A 20634-nucleotide genomic window follows, 5' to 3' on the forward strand; every position below is an offset into this window, starting at 1 on the left:
AGGCACAAATGTGACTGTGAATAATGCTCTCGCACGACCCTTAGAGCCAGTAATACATGCTGGGGAACTGCATCCATGATATTCAGAAAGTTTTCATCTCTGGAGTTTGTAGGAACAGGAAGGATGCCCAGGCTAAAACAGGACATTAAAAAAAGATTGGGCATTCTACAGAATGACATGAGATGTGTTAATTCTTGATTCATTTAACAAATATTTATTGAGTGCCTACCATGTGCTAGGCACTATTATACTGAGGATCTTCTTTTCCAGGAACTTATGTTTTTAAAGGGAAATAGAACAATAAACTAATGAATTGTCAAAGAATGGAGACATTCACCAGTGAATTGAAGAAATTTTTTAAAGTGGCATAATGGAGTGACTGGTGCCTGGTCAATGAAGGTCTCTTTGAGAAGAGGCCATTTATACCATGATCCAAAAGGCAAGAAGGAGTTGAAATTACATGAAGGCTGGGAAAAAGAATTCCAGAAAGAAAGTCAATCTCGCTAAGATATAGGCAACCCAGGCAGGTACCCTTGACCTGGAATCAAACCTGGGACCCTTTGGTGCTCAGGCCAATATTCTTATCACTGAGCAACACCAGCTAGGGTGACCCTACATCTACATATCCATTCCTTTTTTCACATTATACTGCAGATAAGTGTAGCCCAATTCACCTCATTCATATAAGCCCTATTTACTTTGAAATTAGAATACTTTTACCAGTAACTCAGTTCATTCCTTCCCAAGCGCAATGGGATATAGGGAATATAAATGGGAAAAAGTAATGACTTTGCCAGTTACAGATAATAGAGTTAGATATCACCAGTGGTAAACATGCACCTGGAAAAAATACATCTGTAAGAGCCCAGAAACAGATATAAGATATTTTACCAAAATTAATACATTTTTACATGCACTCATTCTATAGAAGATACCTAGATTTATAATTTCCAAGTCACTCTTCTCAGTCTGAAGAGAAATATAAAGATTATAAGGCATATATTTTACCTTAAAAAAAGTTATAGGATTTATACCTACAATTGAGGGAAAAGAGACAAATCATATCTGAATTGCAATATAAGAGAAAATATGGAAGAGCTTGCATTTGAGAGATGTAGGCATCTGTGGGGTGAGGCAACTGAGGTTGAAAGAAAAGTGTGTACAAGGATGAAGAGGTATGAAAAAAGGTAGAAAATGACAATTTGTTTGAGTTTGGTGCAGATAATGGGAGAGGAATTAGTACAGAAGAAATCTATAAAAGGTAGTGTAAAATATATTAAACAGTTTAAAGTCATTAGTTAGCATTTGGCCACCCAGAAACCATAGTGAGAGTGTGAGGGATTTGTTTGAAGGATTTTGTCATAACTTTCAGCTTTTATCTCCAATTTCTAATTCTCTCTAGTCTCACTTGGAGGTGTGATGAATATTTAATTGAAATTTACATTAGGAAATTTTAAGAAACTGAGGAGTTTAAGTATTTAAGTTATAAATAATTAAGGTGACTTAAATAATAAAAGTAACCAATATAACCATAATTTAGTTTTAATTCATAAAACATTTTATGAAATCATGAGGATGGAAGCAGAAATATTCAAATGAAAGGGAGAATCCTTGCCTGTCGTTTTCATATCCATAACATTTCTCAGACTGAAGTTTTCTATTCAGATGATTTGAACTGTAAAGTGTAATTGTAATTGTTCCATGAATTATGTTATATCTGATTAAATGGGTGTATTTGCAGCTGTTGAAATGATATAATTAAAAAGAATATTTATCTTTGAGGGACGGGGCCGTTTAGGTTGCCCTTCCATCTTCTGAAGTTCGGGGTCTAATTTAATGAAGTGTATGAAGAAAAACGAGATTCTCAAAGTGGGTAATGATTGAGCAGCTCTGGGAGATATACAGGCACAGGAAGGGCAATCCTGGGTTGTCTTTTCTCACTTTGCACTTTTGTGTCTTTGGGGGAAGTCATCAAATGTCATGGATTTAAATGTTCCCTTAACGGGCTCAATCCCAGATGAAACTCCAGCTTAGAACTCTTCTTGAACTTCAGACAAAAATATCTGCCTTTTTTGTTAACATACCTATGTGATCATTTCTGTAAAAACACAAATCTACACAAATATAACAGGCCTCAATGAGCATTTTTTTTCTTTCCACTATAAAAATTTTCTCCTTAGAGTCTTTTGTATCTTACCAAGGACATTTTAGAAATCATTCATAATTTCTTCGTTTCCCCCATATCAACTTCCAAATAACCAGTAAGCCCTGTGCATCTCAACTCAGATTCACACTAACCCTGCTTCCTTCATTCCTTCCTCACCATGCTAATCCGGGCGCCCTTCTCTCACCGGGACAGGACGACACGAGTCACTTTCCCCACCCCCATCCTTGCCCCCCACAGTACACTGTCCACACTGGCACAGAAAAACAATCTCCTCAAAGATTAAATCACAGTGCCCCTCTGCCCTGCTCCAAAACACGCGTGTCCCTTCCCATTGTCTGACGACATGATGCTACAGCACTGCTTCAGGTCACTCCCACTTAATTCTGCTGCTTCGGCCACAAGGGGATATTTTTGGTTCTTCCAACATGTTAAAAGCGTTTTCTCCTTCAGAAACCTGGTTTACTCTGGCTGGCCCCCTCCTCGATGCCACTGCCTGGCTCTGCCCCACCTCACGCCTCTCATACTGGGCTTCTCCTTGCCTTTTACACCATCTCACCGAGAAGATACGTATCCTGGCACCTACCTAACCTAGGTCCTACTCCCCCTATTTATTCCCTATTCCAGCCCCTTCATTTATTTATTTATAGAAGACATTTACACTTACAATTTTTTGGTTTATTTAATGTGTGTGTGTGTGTATTTAATTTTATTGGACTGTTTCCTCAACTACATTGCAATAGTCATGAAGGCACAGACTTTGCACCTCTCCTTTACCATCCTAACCCTTACAAAAGTACACAGATCATCCTTGATAAATGTTTGTTGAAGGAATGGAATGGAATGGAATGGAATGGAATGGAATGGAATGGAATGGAATGGAATGGAATGGAATGGAATGGAATGGAATGGAATGGAATGGAATGGAATGGAATGGAAGGATGGGTGGATGACTGCTATGGTTAGGTCACAGTGGAACTACGGGAATGAATTGAACATGCCTCTTAAGGAACTTCATTAATAAGAGAGGAACCCACAAATAACTATGCAACAAATCCCTTAAGTGGCCTATAGAAGCACAACCTGTTGGGAAGAAATTTATACTATAGGAGCTGACCTTTTTTTACTAGTTCTTAGTATATGAGCCAGTGTATTAATTTCCTTGTATACAATTCATTTAACACAAAAAGTCCTTTAAATAAGTAGTATTAACATCTCTATTTTACAGTTAAAGAGAAAGTTTGAGGACCCTAGAGTAGCTAAAAAATGACAACAGAATTCAAACCTAGGCCTTTTTCCAGAGGCTGCATTTATAACAATAAATCATAAAAATCTTCACCACACAAATTATTTTTATTTTTTTATAAATGTATTATTTTTTCACTTTCATTAAACTATGGTTTTCAAAAACAATTTTATTGAAAACAGAAAAACATATAAACACTCACTCTTGGAAAAGGGAAAATGTGAAATTAGATATGCGAGTGCGCTATAATGAGGCAATCAGCTTGAATGTAAAGGAAAGTCTGAAATAATCACGTGGACCTCAGTATATGCGTTTGCTCAAGGATCACAATGAACTCAATTTTGCTGTGTTGATGAGAAAGCTGGAAGTCAGAATTTAGAAAGTTAAAGACTCAATTAGCTCATTAATCAGGTTGGGCTAAAGATCTGAAAAAATATTTAATTTGACTAGGATATACCTTTTATCATTACTACACATTTTCTCTCTGTTTCCTTACATTTATTATAAAGAGATATAAATTTTCCTGTCAACTTGTTTTACTAGGGAACATGTCATTTCTCTTCTGACACTTACCACAACTGACCTCAATGTTCTATGGATTTCTAGTTTGTGAAAAATGTTTAAATAATTCCATGAGGTTATAAATCATGGTAATTATGAGAAATAGTTGGTATTAAGCACCTGCTCTTGCCCTGGCCGGTGTGGCTCAGTTGGTTGAACGCCGACCTGTGCACCAAAAGTTCGGTGTTCAGGTTTGATTCCTGGTCAGGGCGCATGCCCTGGATGCAGGTGGGTCCCAGTGGGGATCGTGCAGGAGGCAGCCCTTGATGTTTCTCATGTTGATGTTTCTCTCTCTCCTCCCTTCCTCTTCCTCCCTCTAAAAAAATCAATAAAAACATATTTTTTAATGAACCTGCTCTTATACTTAAGAAGAACTTAATATAGAAATTAACTTGTGTTGAAGTTACCAATGTTTTGTTGTTTGCTCATTTAATCTTTATATATCTGTTCTTCAAAATATTGATTCTTTACTTCACACCCTATAAAAATCAGAGTAACCTATGCTATTTTATTGTATACTTCCCTTGGTACTGGGTTTTTTTCCTGCAGAATTTTTATAAGTGTGTTTTTTGCTAGTTACTTAACCTAAAACATGGATAATAATTTTATCTAAAAACTGAAAGAAAATATCAGAATAATTAATCTTAGCAGCAATAATTTATAGATTAATAAAAACCATAATAAGCTCTGAGAAAATAGAATATAGAACCAAGCTTTTTGGGGGAGTGGGGAGGAAAAAACAATATAGATTATTTAGTGAAATATTTTTAGAAAAGAAATTTTTTTAAAAAAGCATAATTTTAGAAAAAAATGGAATAAAACAATATTTGACTCCAGAACCCTGATTCCTGAAACACTACTTACTACTATGCTGTGGAAAGCAGTACTGCTATTGTCACCAAATTACATCACAAGAGAAACTGTGTATTTCAGCAATGTATAAGTTAAATCCTAAAAATATATACATGCAATATAAGTTTAGCCTTAAAAACATATCTCTATACTTTTGGGAAGACTGTCTCAGCAAATATAAGTGTTTATTTTCCACTTCACCAAAAAAAAAAAAAAAAAAAAGCTCAGTAAAAACAAATTATAAAAATATAATTTATTTTGAAAGGGAAGCACTTTTTTCCTCTGGTTTTTGATGACATCATCTTGATTAAAGAGTCCTTTTGGCATAGACATTATTGGAAAGTTTTCTATTAATTTAAAAGAGTGGAACTTGTACCACCTTTAAAACATGTTATCCTCTAACTACCAAAAAACAATAAAACAACAAACAAACAAAACCAAAACCTTCGGAATAATGTCCCTTCTCCTAGGATATAGAACAAATTGGTCCCATTCAGACTCAGATTGATTTTGGCCTACAGCCCTGCTTATCATTTAATTAAACGGGAATGCATTATGCAGAGCTATTAAGTAAGTCATGTAGCAGAAGCAGCAAAGAAATGTAGCATGAAAACACATTACAAATTATATAGAAAGAACTCTCTTAGGAAGATAAGAGTAGAGTGCAGGGTCATCTATACACAAAAATATGGTAAGAGGCATTCAACACCCAAAAAGAAAACATGAGAGAAAATAGAAGAGTTATTGAACAATCTAGAGAAAGACTTAAAATATTGGGTCTCTTTATGCAAAAATTGGTCTTAAAAGGAGACTCTGACCTCCTTTCCTTCCCTTCGTTGTGGGAAGATCATTCCATTTTAGAGCATTTAGCACTGGATTTAGTTAGTGTCTCCTTCTCAAGGTAATTGAATAGCTGTGAAATCAATAGTACAACTCAATGGAAAAGGTTACAAATTAAAATCTGTACATCAAAAAATAACTTCAGGATATTTAAGCAATTCCTATGCAAAATTTTGGTAAAGGAGATAAATGAATCATTTATTGGTTAAAGTATTAATCATGGTTGGCAAGATTTAGTAAATATTTTAAAATATATATATAAATAATTTAATAATAAAATTTTCAAATATATTTATAATAATGATAGAGCAAACATGGTGCCCTGCATAAATTTCCATGGGTGAGTAATTTAACTTGTATAATGATATCTATCTAATCTATCTATGTAGTAGTCTCTCTTTCAGAAAGAAAAAAAATTTTAAATGCATAATATTGGGACAAATGATTAAAAACAAGAGTTGACACCAGGAATTCTGATGAGAGAGAGAGAGATCTGGAGAAAGAAATGGTCAAAATAAACCCCTCCACAAGTACTATTGAGTCATTGTATAAACCAGAAGGAAGGTTATATCACCCATATCCCCTATCAGGTCTTCAACTGCCATATTGCACAATTAACAAATAACTATGGCTACACAGTCGTTGTTTATACTCCTGAGACTTTATTAAAAACAAATATATAAATGAATAGGCATTGCAGGAAGATATATGCTGTATGTTAATGTACTTATAAACCACAAACAATGTAATTTAAGGCCATATAGAAATCAAGTCCTTTTGAGAAAAGCAATAACACAGCTCTCCTGAAAATGTATTCTCACAACTACACATACAAATTTTAGAACAAAACCTAAAATATAAACCTGCTATCAAATGTTCTGTCATCTGCAAATAATTCACTGAAAGTCACATTTTTTACATTAAGTGTTGAAATGTTAATATTTGGGGCATGTTAGTTATATATAATTAAAATTAATTTTGCCTGTTTTCTTTTGCATTCTATGTGGCTACAAGAAAATTTAAAATTTGTGTGTGTGTGTGTGTGTGTGTGTGTGTACGTAACATTGTGAAGCTGAGCAATAGCATTAGGCCAACTTTTGTGAGTAATTGGCTTTGGGAGCAGATTAAGCCAAAAAATTTAGCCCTGGAAAAAAGTCTATTGGTCCATTATCTAATAACCTTACACTCCTGAGATGTTAAGGGATACATTCAAATACACAGCATGGGGTCTGTACCAAAATTTACCAATTTCTGGGTCAGTGCTCTTTCTAGAACAATACTTGTGTGAAGAAAAATGTATTCCAGGGGATCTTGACCTCCCTCTACCTTTCCAATATTCGTTTCTATTGTCATTTATCATTTAAACAGCTGGCTTGTGTCAAAGTGGACTGGATTTTTGTTCCATTGATAAACTAGAAAAAATTAATATATGCTTGGAAATTCAACAGAAGTGCATGCATGACCACACAATTCGGAGGCTCGAGTTAGTTATGGAAACTGTAGTGCTTGTTACATTTTCTGTAGGAAGGGTGCAACCCAAAGCAACAAGGTTGTTTTCTTGTTAGATCAATAACATAATGTTTAAATTTGACCTTTTCAAACAAAAGTGCACTTGGGTATTATGAAACCACCGCCTTTCCTGATAAGGGTTATTACGCTTCTTTCCCCTTAAGCTATTTTCTAGCTCCAGACACCTCCTTGGGTTTTCCAGTAACAGTCAGCACACCTGACAGAATAAAAGAATAAATAAGCCTGTAAGAACAGATGACTTCATTGTTTGTTTGATCCTATGCACATAAAACGGGCAAGGAATACACTTTGCTGATATATCGCATGGTTAATTTTTAAGACATATGTCTGTTAAATAGTTTTACTAGGAATAATTTTCTTTACAATATCTACTGTACTGAAACCTGTATTAAATGTATTCCTTTAAAAAAAAAAATCAAGAAACAAGCACTTACATTATGTTATTAAGTAAATATGAGTCTCCAACAAACGCCTGTGAGAGGGCGGATATTGCTGTTTCAGATAACGCCGCTATCACCCACATTACGCTTGAGACCACTTCCAAGTCCGCTGTAGGCACACAGTAGGGTGCCCATGCCGCTGCTGCTGCTGACAGCAAGAGGAGCTAACATTTCACGTACTTACTCTCCGCCAGACACTGTTCAAGGGCTTTATCCAGACTGACTCATTTTATAACTGATATTGTTTCATTAACGCATCACTTTTAATCAAGGACAAAGCGCTGACATAATTTTTTTTCTTTACTCACTAAATTTCATTCTCAATGAGTTTAAGCCTTTTCTAACAATAAAAAATCCATTATGAATTGGCAGATTTGGAGTTCATAGTAAAATTGTCATAGGTCTTAGAAGAAACAAACAAGCAAAACACAACAAATTGATAAAAACTCTAAGGGTTAAGGCCTGGTTCTACTGTTTTCTAATGTGATCTTGGGCTTAACACTTTTTTGAAAGGACCACAGTTTGCTCACATAGAACCTCTGAGTGAATTAGACAAAGAAGCATTCTCTTTCACTCCCTGCAGGAGCTCATAATTTCTTAATTTTAATACTTCATATTTTTTTCTTTTAATGCAATGTTCACTCATCTTTTCACATCCTGTAGAAGAAACTCCCTAAATTCAAAGACTGTAATATCAGAGCCTAGCTCAATATCTTGTGCAGAGTAAGTGCTCAATAACATTTTTATTAAGTAAAATTGGATAGATTGGCAAATGAACAAATAAATGTGCCATAATAGATCTCAAATGGGGGTTTGAATTTAAAAATTATTTTAGTTTCAGCAAACAGTATTAGCAGTTTGCCCGCCTCATATAAAACTTTGGGTATTTAAATAACTAAAGAAAAGATCAGGTTAACTACTAATGTATTTATTGTCAGATAAAAAGCTAAGTCTTTCTATCATACCTTACAAAATCATTTCCCAAAATATGTCCTGGGAAATAAGTAGTGCCATAGTAAGCTGAAAGAGCTTATTTGCTTAAATAAAACAATTCAGCTTAAATTCATTCAATCCAGTGTTTCCAAAGAATTTTGGGCCACAAAATTGACCCCTGTATAACCACTCATCACCCTACAACCCTAAACTTAAGGAAAATGCAAAGTTAGCGCCTTTATCATCTGAATAATCTTGCCTAAGTTGCCTTTAGCTATTTCTGGGTATCACTGAATTTGAACTAAAATATCTAGGGATTTTTATTTCACGATGGCATTTTCCAATGGCATGATGAAACTGCCTATAAAATCATGTAAGTAAGGTCCCCAGGGCTTACTGCCTCAGACCCCATTCCCCAGACCGACACGGAGGGTCAGTCATGCACAGTGTGTTTCACGCCTTGTACCTGCTGCGCTTGACTGAAGCCCTTTGGAGGTCATTTTGTGCAATTACTAAATCATTACTAAAAACAAACTATGTGTTCAATATGTTTACAATGTCAGCAGAATTTATAAAACACTGGATTTTCTTATGCTTAGGTGATATAACAAAAGTGTCCTCACTAGAGACAGTAAATGTGAGCACTAAGGCTTATGTGAGTAAAACTATCATATGCATCACATGCAAATGAATACTAAATGGAACAATATTGAATCACCATGAAGTACTACCATAAAACAATGCAATTGTTGTAATCTGTCAAATATACTTTAAATACAGGAAATTTATACAATTATAGACTTAAAAAAGTGTTATTCATTAATTCATTACATTATAACTTAAAATACTTGACAGAAAACTCATTAACTGATAGGAAAATGCTAACCCAAAGTTATTTGGGAAAATAAAGATAGTAAATATTGTAGAATTATGTATTTTTTTAAAAAGCAATTTGCAGCTATAAGTGCAGCTTGAACATTATTAAATCAACACTTAATATATTTTCGGCTTATTGAGGAAAGACTATAAATATTTCCTTGAGTAGATCAATTTCTCACTTAATAAATAGGTGGGCCGTTTGAAAATTTTAAACATGTGTATTTCACATTCTTATTAGTTTTGACACTGTGGATTTTCCTCATTCTTTGAGTCCCTTGGATCACTCTGGTTTGGAAGAGTTCTTGTACAACTTAGACTGAAAATTACGTTTTCAAGTCCATACCCAGATACTAGTCTTGAGGGTCATGCTATAGTGAGAGAGATTATGGAATATGAATTTCAAAAGGCTCCTTTTGCAGCTCAAGAGACAAGTCTGGAAGATTCAGTTAATAGACCTTTATAAAAAGCCATGATCAGTGAAAACTCAGGACACGACCGAAGAGATGCTCTCCCATAATCTAACAGAAACAAGAAGTCTAAGCTGTCCCTTTGTGTAAAAACTCTCATGGAGCACGGAGTAAGGAAGACTACAAACATCTATATAGATTTGTTAAACTCCATTTACTCCAGGACTTAGTTCTAAAATCTTACAGTACTGACTGAGGGGAAATGCAAGCCCCTTAAAGACACCTGCATCTGGCAGGGCACTAGCTTAGGATGTGGCCAGCAAGTTGGTCCTCCACTGTGCTGAACGATGGGTGTCGGTGGCAGGTAGGTGTAAGAGCACAGGCGCTAGGGCCTTGCCACGGGGCTATCGTGGTGGGAGAAGAGGAAGGGGAAGGGGCAGTAGGAAATGTGGCTTAGAGAGCCCTAGCTAAGGTGGAGATGGGAGACCCAGCCAAAGGCGCCATGGAGGAGCCCTTGCTGAGAGCGTACCCCAAGTTGCCGTGTAGAGACCAGAGTAAATGCAGGATTCTGTTACCGACACGTGAAGTCTCTACTGAAACCAGCTAATATTTATGAGGAAGAACAAAGGTTTATATAGGGACCGGTCGGGTTCATTCTGTCACTATTAGGGCTCATAGGATATCACTTGTGTCCAGAAGCTTTGTTTAGAAGGAAGATGGCAGTGACCTAAATCTTAAAGGCTTGAGCACTTACCCTAAGAACGCTGAGTTAACACAAAAGAGGCTTTGTCCCAGAAGAGATTGGCAAGTTGTACGTTTGTTCTATCATCAGGGAGAATGCGTGAGCCAAATTAAAATGTTGCTTTATAGTGACTTTTATTCAGTTTCCCAGTTATTAAGTGCTACATTTTAAAATTACTATGTGTTTTAGAAAATATTGTCCATATTACAACTGGATATTTAATAGTATTTCCTATTCACAATAGTTGCTCTATTTGAAGATAGCAATCTAAATAACAATAATTTTACTAAACTGTTTCTGGATTCTCAAAAATTCTGTCATAACATATAGGTAATATAACTTGCCTTTCATTTTATAAGGTATATCAATATAAGATATATATGTGTGTGTATGTGTGTGTGTATTAAACACTGACTTAAGGGAGAATACTTCTCAGACATTAAATGTTTTATTAAGCATTAAATATTTTTTAAAGAACAAAACACTGGCTTATGCAAGAACACAGTAAAGTAAGCACTAAAGACCTTTTTTAAAAAAAATAACAATCATGTTATTTTTCCTTTTTGACTATTAGTCCAAGTCATTCTTCTATCAAGGAAGACTGATTCAGTTTCTTCAAAAATAATAAAAATTTTGTAACAGAATCTCCATCTACTCCTTAATATGCTGATTTCCATGACTGTTTCCTAAGTACAACAATCTTTTCTTTCACTTTCCTGCTGTACTTTTCTCAGAAACCCATGATCATCTGATATTAAGCAATCCTCTTTATCATAATCTGAATTTAATTTTTCCAAGTATAACTTTTTCTTATTAATGATGTTCATCATTCAAGGGTTGTCTCAGTGTTAATATGTAACATTAACTCATTGCCAGAATAAAAAGGAAACATAAAGGAAATAACATTATTCCTAATCTACTTTATTTCTAAATCTCATTTTATATATATGTATATGTATATGTATATTATAAATATGTGTATATATGTAAATATAAACTATACAGCTATATTCCAACTTTAAATGCAGTCACATGACTTAAATTTTAATTCATAACTCCTGAAATGTTTAGCAAGATAAAGTATTTTACTAGAAATTATGTTTGAATAGAATTAAGCACATAAATCACTAGCACTGTGTTTCTGATATAAAGCACCCAGTGTTGTATTACCAGGTTGTATTTTGCAGTGGAATTTCTATTTCAGGGAAACTTGAAATTAAATGACAATTACCCAGCTTATTGTCAAACACAACCACAATTTATGAACAGAACTGTGAGCTGGAAGATATATAAACCAGCAAATAATTTTTAAGGATTGGAATGAAGAAATAAGTATAGTTAGCTACGGAAGAATTTGATTCAATCATTATTATCAACTAATGTGGTAAAAGGCCTTAAATTCTATATTGGCATGACTATAAAATACACACTCGCATCCCAGAAAAGAATGCTATTGGGAGTTTCCAATGGCTGTTTTAGACAGACCAATGTTTACTTAGACAGACAATTTGACTACTGACTGTGCTATTTTCATTATCTCTGATGGATGTACTAATTAAGATGATGAATCCCATAAACTAGACAGGTATATGAAGCAAGAAGTAAAAAGAAGTTTCTTATTTTTAACCCCACAATAAAATAAAATAAAAATTTCCAGGTGAAAGTAATTATTTTAAGTTGAGAGGTTTGAAGAAAAAAATGATGTAATCAATAATAAAAATCAGAAGGAAAGGTAAAACAAAGTACAGACCAGAAACTATTCTCAAACACTAAACACCAATGAAACTCAACTTCCTATTCTCTCAAAATTCAGTAAATAAAACTAGCTTACTTCACAAACTAAAAAATGCTGTTTGTCTATGTATAAAAAGATTTTTTTAAATAAAGATTCAATACAATTGATGAATTTTCCCACAGCATGTACTTACTAAAAATTAAATAATACCTACTATAATATGAAAAACATACATAGTCCTTGAGACTTCTTGAACTGTGCTGACAAAACCCTGCTCGCAGTCTTTACCAAAACACCAGCCTGTCTGCCCATGCCCACCATTCCCAGGACAGTAAATTACGCCTGTTCTCTGAACCGAAAGTCTTGATGCCCACTTATCACGTTGCTTTTTCACCTCCAACCTTGAAATCCTAAACAGGACTCACGTTGATGGTTATCAGATTCAAGGAGGTGTTTTATAATTAGAATGGCGGGACAGGATTCCCAGTCTTTTATTAACAACAGATGTATAAAGGTACAACAAGAAAAACTGATGTGTAAACAAAATTAGAAAAAATATATAGCTAAACAGATTGCTTTAATGTGATGCTCTATTTTTAAACTTGGGCTATATGTTTGATTTTTAAAGTTCAGTTTTACAGATGAAACTGCTTCTCATTTTTATTTATAAAAATAAACCCTATTTTATAATTTGGGTCTAAGGAAAAGTGCTTTTTCCCTAGAGAATATGGGCTTCCTCGTTTGTGATAGTGAGAAATACAAAACCCATTGTTTTCCCTTTTTAATTGTTTCCTGAATTCAAATTTTATGTTTGGTCATTATTTTTAAATGCTTTGTACCTCATCGTTGGAAAGGGTCTTTCTCACCATTCCGTGTGGTCGATTACCTCTTTCCACTGACGCGTATTTATTCACTGCATGTCTGACTTACACTATCAGAAACCTTCATACCTTTTGATTTACACAACAGTGTCTGGCTATTGTGACTTTTTTAATTGATGGGGAAACTAAGTCTGAGACAATTCAAATAGCAAATAGTAACTGCATAATTTAACCCGCATTTCTGACTCCAAATCCTACTCTATCTTTAAATATGTGTTTTTTTAATTGATTTTTAGAGAGAGGAAGGGAGAGGGATAGAGAGATAGAAACATCATTGATCAGCTGCCTCCTGGGGATCGAGCCCACAACTAGGACAAGTGCCCTGGCTGGGAATTGAACCATGATCTCTGGTTCACAGGTTGACACTCAATCACTGAGTCAGGCTGGTCAGGCAAATCCTACTCCTTAATACACTATGTGCATCCCTAGTAATCTTATTTATCTTTGTTCCATAACTGTGCACATAAATCTGTCAAAATATTTCTAAATGTAAAAATGGAGTAAAACCCCCAAATCATTTTCACATAAATTCTGTGCATCTAAAATGCCAAGGGCCTCTGTGTAACTGAGGTTAATGGCAGTGCATTTTCAATATGATTGAAAGTTTGGTCCATTAAATATGTTTTCTTACCAGAAAGATACACAGGTGATACCAAAATTACTACAACTTCTTTGAGAACCTATATAAAGTATTTTTATTCATAAATTGAAAATAGTATATATTATTAATGTATCTTTGTTAAATTTAAAATAAATGTCTATAAAGTATTAACTTGCATAAGAAGAATCACATGAACAATGGAAAAAAATTTAAAAATCAAAATGTGATAAAATGTATAAGATTTTGAAGACAACCTACAATATAGAATTTAGAATTGGGATCAATTAAATGCTGCAGTTACTAAACTTACATGCGAAAGCTAATTTTGTGATTATCTACAGCTACAGTATCTTTGTACATAAGAGTGAAATGTTGAATAAAAATGAAAAATATTCTAATAATATTTCATATTTGAATAGCTGAGCTTTATGGATACAAATAATAATTTTATAAACATTATCTAGAGGTAAAATTTTCTGTATTAGACAACTGTCATCTGAAAGTATTCTTCCAATTTAGAAATAAAGATAACATGATCAAATATTGATAAAAATGAAAAATAAATAAATTTTAGGTTTGTAATAAAGATTATGACAATAATAGATAGATTTCAACAAATAAATAACTCCCAAAATCACAGTAAAAGAAAAGTTATAGTATTTAAGTGTGAAATAGCACAATTCAAGTTCTCATTGAAAGAGGTCAAATGGAACTTGACTGTAAGAACATTACTGAAAAAAAAGACTAATATAGTAAAATGATACTGAAATTATTTTCATTAGGAAGAGTTGAAAATTAAAGAGGAAATATTTTAAAAGCACAAGAGATAATAGGGTTTTAAAAGAAGAGATTTCCATTATAAATAAACTGGGAGGGGGTATTTATTTATTTATTTATTTATTTATTTATTTATATTTTAGACAGGAGTGGACATAGATCTGTGGGAGGGAAAACACTTTCCATATCAAAGGCATTTTAATACTTTTCTTAGTACTTTTGAATTAGAACAGAACTACATTTGTAGCATTTGTAGCATGTTCTCCACAACCTCTATTTAATCCCATATATATTATATCTAAACCAATAAAGAAGCTACCCTTTAACAAACCTGAATGAGGTTCTATTGGGGAAAGCATGTTGGTGTGTCTATCTGTCTACTCCATCAATTATGGGACAAACTCTAAAAATAGCTAACGACATTTAGGACCTCTTACTAGTGGACAGTCATTTTCATGGAATTTTATAAGGCCACAGGTTAAATAGAAATGCTATAAGGGAAATAATGAGTCTTTGGAAACCTAAGCTCCATTAAAACACTAAATGCTTAAAATAATTGATAAATCAATAATAACTACTCAATACAAATTTGAGTTACTAAGAAACTGCTACATGAAGACGTTGGTTGTGACTGTCGTAGAGTATATTCCACAAATTTTCTATCTTGAATTAGTTTTAATTTAGATACCCCTGGATGATCTAAGAAGCATGGTTACCACTTCATGCTTGGGCATGCATTTCAACATGTCAAAATTCTTATTTTTGACTATTTAAGTTAGCTTATTAGAGTTTTTCAGTCCAAATTTATTTTATTGTAATTTTAAGAATTACTTCTCCAACTGAATTTATGTTTCCTAGGTAAATTATTATTTGGAGATAATGCAGTTAGAAAATCAAGCCTGAATCAGGAAAAGTTTAAAAGGATATAATACAAAGGTGTATTTTTATGAAATAAAACTTTTCCTCAATCTTATTACAAAATCATAGCTTCTATTTTCTTAGGCCACTTTATTTCTTCTATATTATGTAGATAGAAATTATATACAAAATTGCCATCTTTTAAGCTCCTTTTCTGCTGAAAATGGAAATAATTCATACCCCATAAAATACTTTTTTTATATTTTACTACAGTGATTTCTTTGATATGCTATTTTTCAGTGATGAAACCAGAGAGGCAATGCAAGAAAATAAAACTGAATCCTGAAAGTACTATAAAATTCAATTTCAGATCAGCAAGTAGAATATTGAAAATAATATAATTGAAACAAATCTACTGGCAACTTTGCACTATTGTCTTATAATGCAAAATAACCGCCTCTACAGATACCAGTTTCTTGAAACTATACTGCATAAAGCGAATGAAGTACCATTTTATTTTTGAGAGAGAGAGATTTTTCCTCCAGGTAAAATATTTAATTATAAATATTTAAATTTATATTTAAAGAGAAAATAAGTTTATTTTACTTATGTTATGATAAAGAAGAGGAGCCATCTGACTTAAATATTCAATGACCACATGAGTCAAAGGTAATGGGTCTTTTGAATTTCTGCAACGCCATCTGCCTTAACTCAGGGTAGAGGGGAATCAAAGCCATAAAATCATGATTGGAGAACTCAATGGAAGGGGTCAACCCAGAGAAAAAGAGGCTCCACAACAATTGCTGCTTTTCAATTTAAAAAATCCTCTGAATTCTGAAGTGCACAAGCATTTTAGAAACTAAAACTGGAAGTTCAGAATATTGTTCAAATTTAGAAGTGACACTAGTTTAAAATGGTAAGGTCCAGGTTACTATGATTTTGATGGTTATTTTTAATAATTTGTAAAAATAAAATTTTCTATGAGTATTTAATTTTAAATTTTAAAATAGTGTTGTAAGATGAGTAATATATTCTTAGAAATGTTAATAAAATGCATACCTTTAAGAGCACCTTTGCATTCATATTTCTATTTGAATAAACTACCTTAGAAATAGAAATTAGATTTTTCTACAGTGGATTCTGTCTAAAACCTTTACTTTCAAGTTACTTTCTTAGAAAATTTTATTACAGTGATGTCAAATACACTATTATAAGTGTCAAAATACCACCACATTAATCTGTTGCTATTATTGTGAGGAATCTTACTGATAGGACGATAAGAGAGGGTGCTGGTCCTCAAAATAGAAATTGATTGCTGAAATTTGTATTCCAGAAAACAATCTGTGGCTAAATACCACTTTAGGTATTAACTCTAAGCTGGCTAAAGTCACCATATTAAGTTTTCAAAGCACCTAAAGCTGAAGACCACTGAAAAGGAAATCATTAAAAGAAAACAAACAAATGGAAAAAGGTAACTGTGGCAATGCTCACTATCCCTGAGCAGCAGCTGATGCGCTACTGAGATGAACTGAATTATTTACATAACAGTCAGGGGATAAAGTGCACTAACCCCGTATAATATCACTAAGCACTGTAGAAGCTAGAGTTTCATTAGCCCTCCGTCTTCATAATCATCTTATTCTAAACAGTGTTTTCAAGTGACTGCATCAAATATTACACCCCACTTATTCAAAAGTATTCTTGTTCATAGAAATGGCAGATAATAAACCCAAAAAGGTTAATTAAACCAGCAATAGCAGACACACTGTGTATGAAGACGAATTTCAATGATGAAAAGACTATTTACAACTGCGGGTTTTCTGCAGTGTGTTGTGATGCAAACGTTAGGTGGCATGTCCAATTGCTGGAGCCCTTCATGAAAGTAAAGTATGACATCTGTCGCCTATTACCTTTCAGAGGTCATAATATCCTTTATCCTGAATAGTGTGCCTTAAAAATCAACTAACTTTTAGACTGTAATTTAGTTACAATCACGTTATTGCCGTAGCAAGAGAATGTCCATTTTTTGCTAGTTCAAATTACCATTTATTAATGCTAAAGATATTTTGCTTCTATCACAAAATGCAGTTGTGCATACCAAAATCACTCGACACATCAAAAGGGGCAGAAGTATTCATTAAAGATACCTTGATACGGAGCACTAAATCCACGGTATCTGTGGTTGCTGTCTGTAACAAAATGCAGTCTGAGCCAGTTTTTGTTGCTGATAATTGGCGGTGGTATATTCATTCCAGATAACCTGAATTATGGAAGACAAAACAAGAACATTTAAAAAGCCTTTCAGCAGTAAACATTTTTACTGAACTGGGACCCCCCGAATTTATCTATGTGTAGACAATATTCATGACTTTGCATTAACTTTTTAATCAAAAATGAAATAGTTGTTTTATGTATAGAAAAGTCAATCGTAGAATAGTGAAATTCCAAACATGTTTTGTTCCAACGAGGATGCATATATTTATAAAATCAACAGTAACCTGAATATGACTTTTTGTTCACCCAAATGTATTGCATAGATAATAGTAAACATGGTGGAAGCTGAGCTGATGGCCCTGGTCATTGTGTTCCCTATGTTTGTATTGATACAGAATAGTTACAAAACAGAAAGACTTCAAAGCAATAGATATACATTTTCCACCTAATATATTCTCAATATTTCACATGTGATGGCAAATTTCACAATTTCATTTCATAGGACAGAACTATTATAATGAAATTTCACAACACTGTAAGTTTTTTTATAATTAACTTTCTTTATAAAATATATTTCTATAATGCCCTGGAGGTCTGCTCCAATTGATAAACAGAAAACATTGTATTTTGGGTGTATATATAGGGTGTCTCCAAAAAATAGATACACACACTTTGAATAATTATAAAGGCAGTGTTCATTAAAATACATTTCATTTCCAACATTGAGCTATCAGCTGTTAAAGTGTATATACATTTTGGGGTACCCTGTATTAGGCTACATCATTAATCACAAAGAAACCATTTTATAATCCCCTTAAAGCAAGGCACTTAAGGCAAAATCTTGAAACTATGCCCTAGATATTTCTAGGTGTGTGTTATAAAGCCAAGGTAAAATATCCTCAAAAGAAATACTATTACACAGGTAAGGGGGATCTGAGACTGAATTTTCCTAATAACCAGTATATGATGTATCTTTTCCATTCTTCAAAGCTCACGCTTTTATTTTTCTTCAGCAGGTGTGTGTGTGTGTGTGTGTGCGCACGTGCACTCATGGTGATCACAACACTTCTTCCTGTCATTCTAGGGGACCGGTAGGGGGACACTGGAATATTTGTCACTGCACTGTACATATAATCAGTGGTGAGGTATTGAGCTGGCGATGCAAAGACCCCTCATCTAACACGCTCGTCCCTTACTCCCCAAGCCAACCTCTCCTAGGATGTTTGGGAGCTAAGCCACACTTAGAGTGATCGACCACTAGCTAAGTCATGGAAATATGAATTCACCTTTATTAGAGCATTGTGCCCATGGCTGCACAGAATGGGCTTGAAAATATCACTATGTAATCCAATTTTCTTGCATTCTCCCATGAACGAGCTGGGTTTCATTCTGTACATTTCTCACTTACCTTCCTGCTGCGGAATGCATCTTTAACTTTTCTCTATCAGTGCCCTATTTTCTCTTTTTATAATGGTGTTTCTGCTTATTGTTCCAACTGGCTGGTTTTTCATATCTGAATTTTAGTAAATATATCTAATTCACCTGTATGAATTTAAGACTCAGCTATAAAATTTCACTTCATTGCTTTCAGAAAATGCCCAAGTTTTGTTTACTTTTGTTTGCTTATTGGTTGGTTTGGTTCAAATAGCAATTCAGTAAAAAAAATTTTGGATTTGATATCATCTCATTTTCAAAGAGCAGCAAATTCCATGCTAGATTTTGATTTACAGTAGTTCTCTTCAGTTCCCTGATTTGATTAGCACAAATATCCATTCAGAAAAGTTTGAATTATTTTGGACAGGCTGTACACATTTCTAAACCTAATGAGACTGTGACACATGAATGACTGTGGTACACTCAAGTCCAGTTTGGAGAGAGGTCCTTAGAAGATCCAATAAATTAGAAGCAACTCGACAAGGACATCAAGAAAAGTAAGATAGGAAAGAAGGTGAGATGGACAATAAAAAATAAATAAATTCCCATGTTTCCCAGGGACATCAAAGATAGTTTCAGCAACACAGTGTAAGAAAGACAAGTAATAGCTACTAAGGAACTATATAGGCTGGAGCCTGAAATCACCTTCAGGAATTGAAAGAGGGGGATCTGAAGATGTTAGAACTGCAACAGCTAGTGGAATAACATCCATGAGGTGGACCAAATAATGGCAGTTACAGGGGTGGGGCTAAGAAGGCACCCCTGACAGCCTCAGTGCTTCAGCTCACGAAGCCGAACTGTGGATAAGCCCATACACTGAACTAGAAAGCAAGTGGGCCACGGTGCCCCTCTGCCCCGAGAGAAGACGGTACCTTCCTTGGTTCTAAGAGAGTTACACGGACTTTCCAAATTGTGGTCACCGAGTCTCATTACTTAAACATAATTTACACAATATGACTTTATTTATGGTTTATGGAGGACTCTTGTAAATGCATCTACTTATCTTTGCACCACATTTCACATTATCAGAGGATATCTTGGAAATGGAAGATCGAAAATATATGCCACCTAGAAAGTTTCCATTAAACTAGATATTTCAAAGAATTAATTTCTTAAATGCTAAAGGAGATATTTCTTAAATATAACTAATTATCTCTATGTCAAATCATTATGGTCACTTGAAGGCAAGCAGATATGGGTTGCTTCTAGTGTAAAGTCAGTAAGAATCAACCAGAAAATGAAGAGGTGAAGTATATTCGATAGCTATTTACAGAGCACTTACTATATGGTAAATGCGGATGCTAAGGGTTGGAAACAGAGTAGTAACGAGCCAGACCAATCGATGATTTGACAAAATGAAAATAAAGAAGAAAACATAAATAAATGACTGACATATATTCAGATGATAGAAAATGACATGCAAAAAATAATAAGAGTAACATGATAAAGAACGCCTAGACGTGAGACCCAACTGTTTATGATCAGAGCAGCCATGCTCATGATTACATCTTAGATCACTAACCTGGCTTTCATAAGAAAT

At 34.0% G+C, this 20634-nt stretch overlaps 1 protein-coding gene across 1 annotated transcript in view; it reads right to left on the reverse strand.

Moving 5' to 3' along the window:
- CSMD3 (CUB and Sushi multiple domains 3) overlaps nucleotides 1–20634 on the reverse strand; it is a 551595-nt gene that overhangs the window by 376217 nt on the left and 154744 nt on the right. Inside the window, exon 6 of the mRNA XM_016224286.2 lies at nucleotides 17594–17706. Within this exon, the coding sequence (XP_016079772.2) occupies nucleotides 17594–17706 (113 nt within the window). The remainder of the gene's footprint in view (nucleotides 1–17593; nucleotides 17707–20634) is intronic.

Source organism: Miniopterus natalensis, chromosome 16 (genome assembly GCF_054644295.1).
Source record: "Miniopterus natalensis isolate mMinNat1 chromosome 16, mMinNat1.hap1, whole genome shotgun sequence".
In the NCBI taxonomy this organism is placed as follows: Eukaryota; Metazoa; Chordata; class Mammalia; order Chiroptera; family Miniopteridae; genus Miniopterus; species Miniopterus natalensis.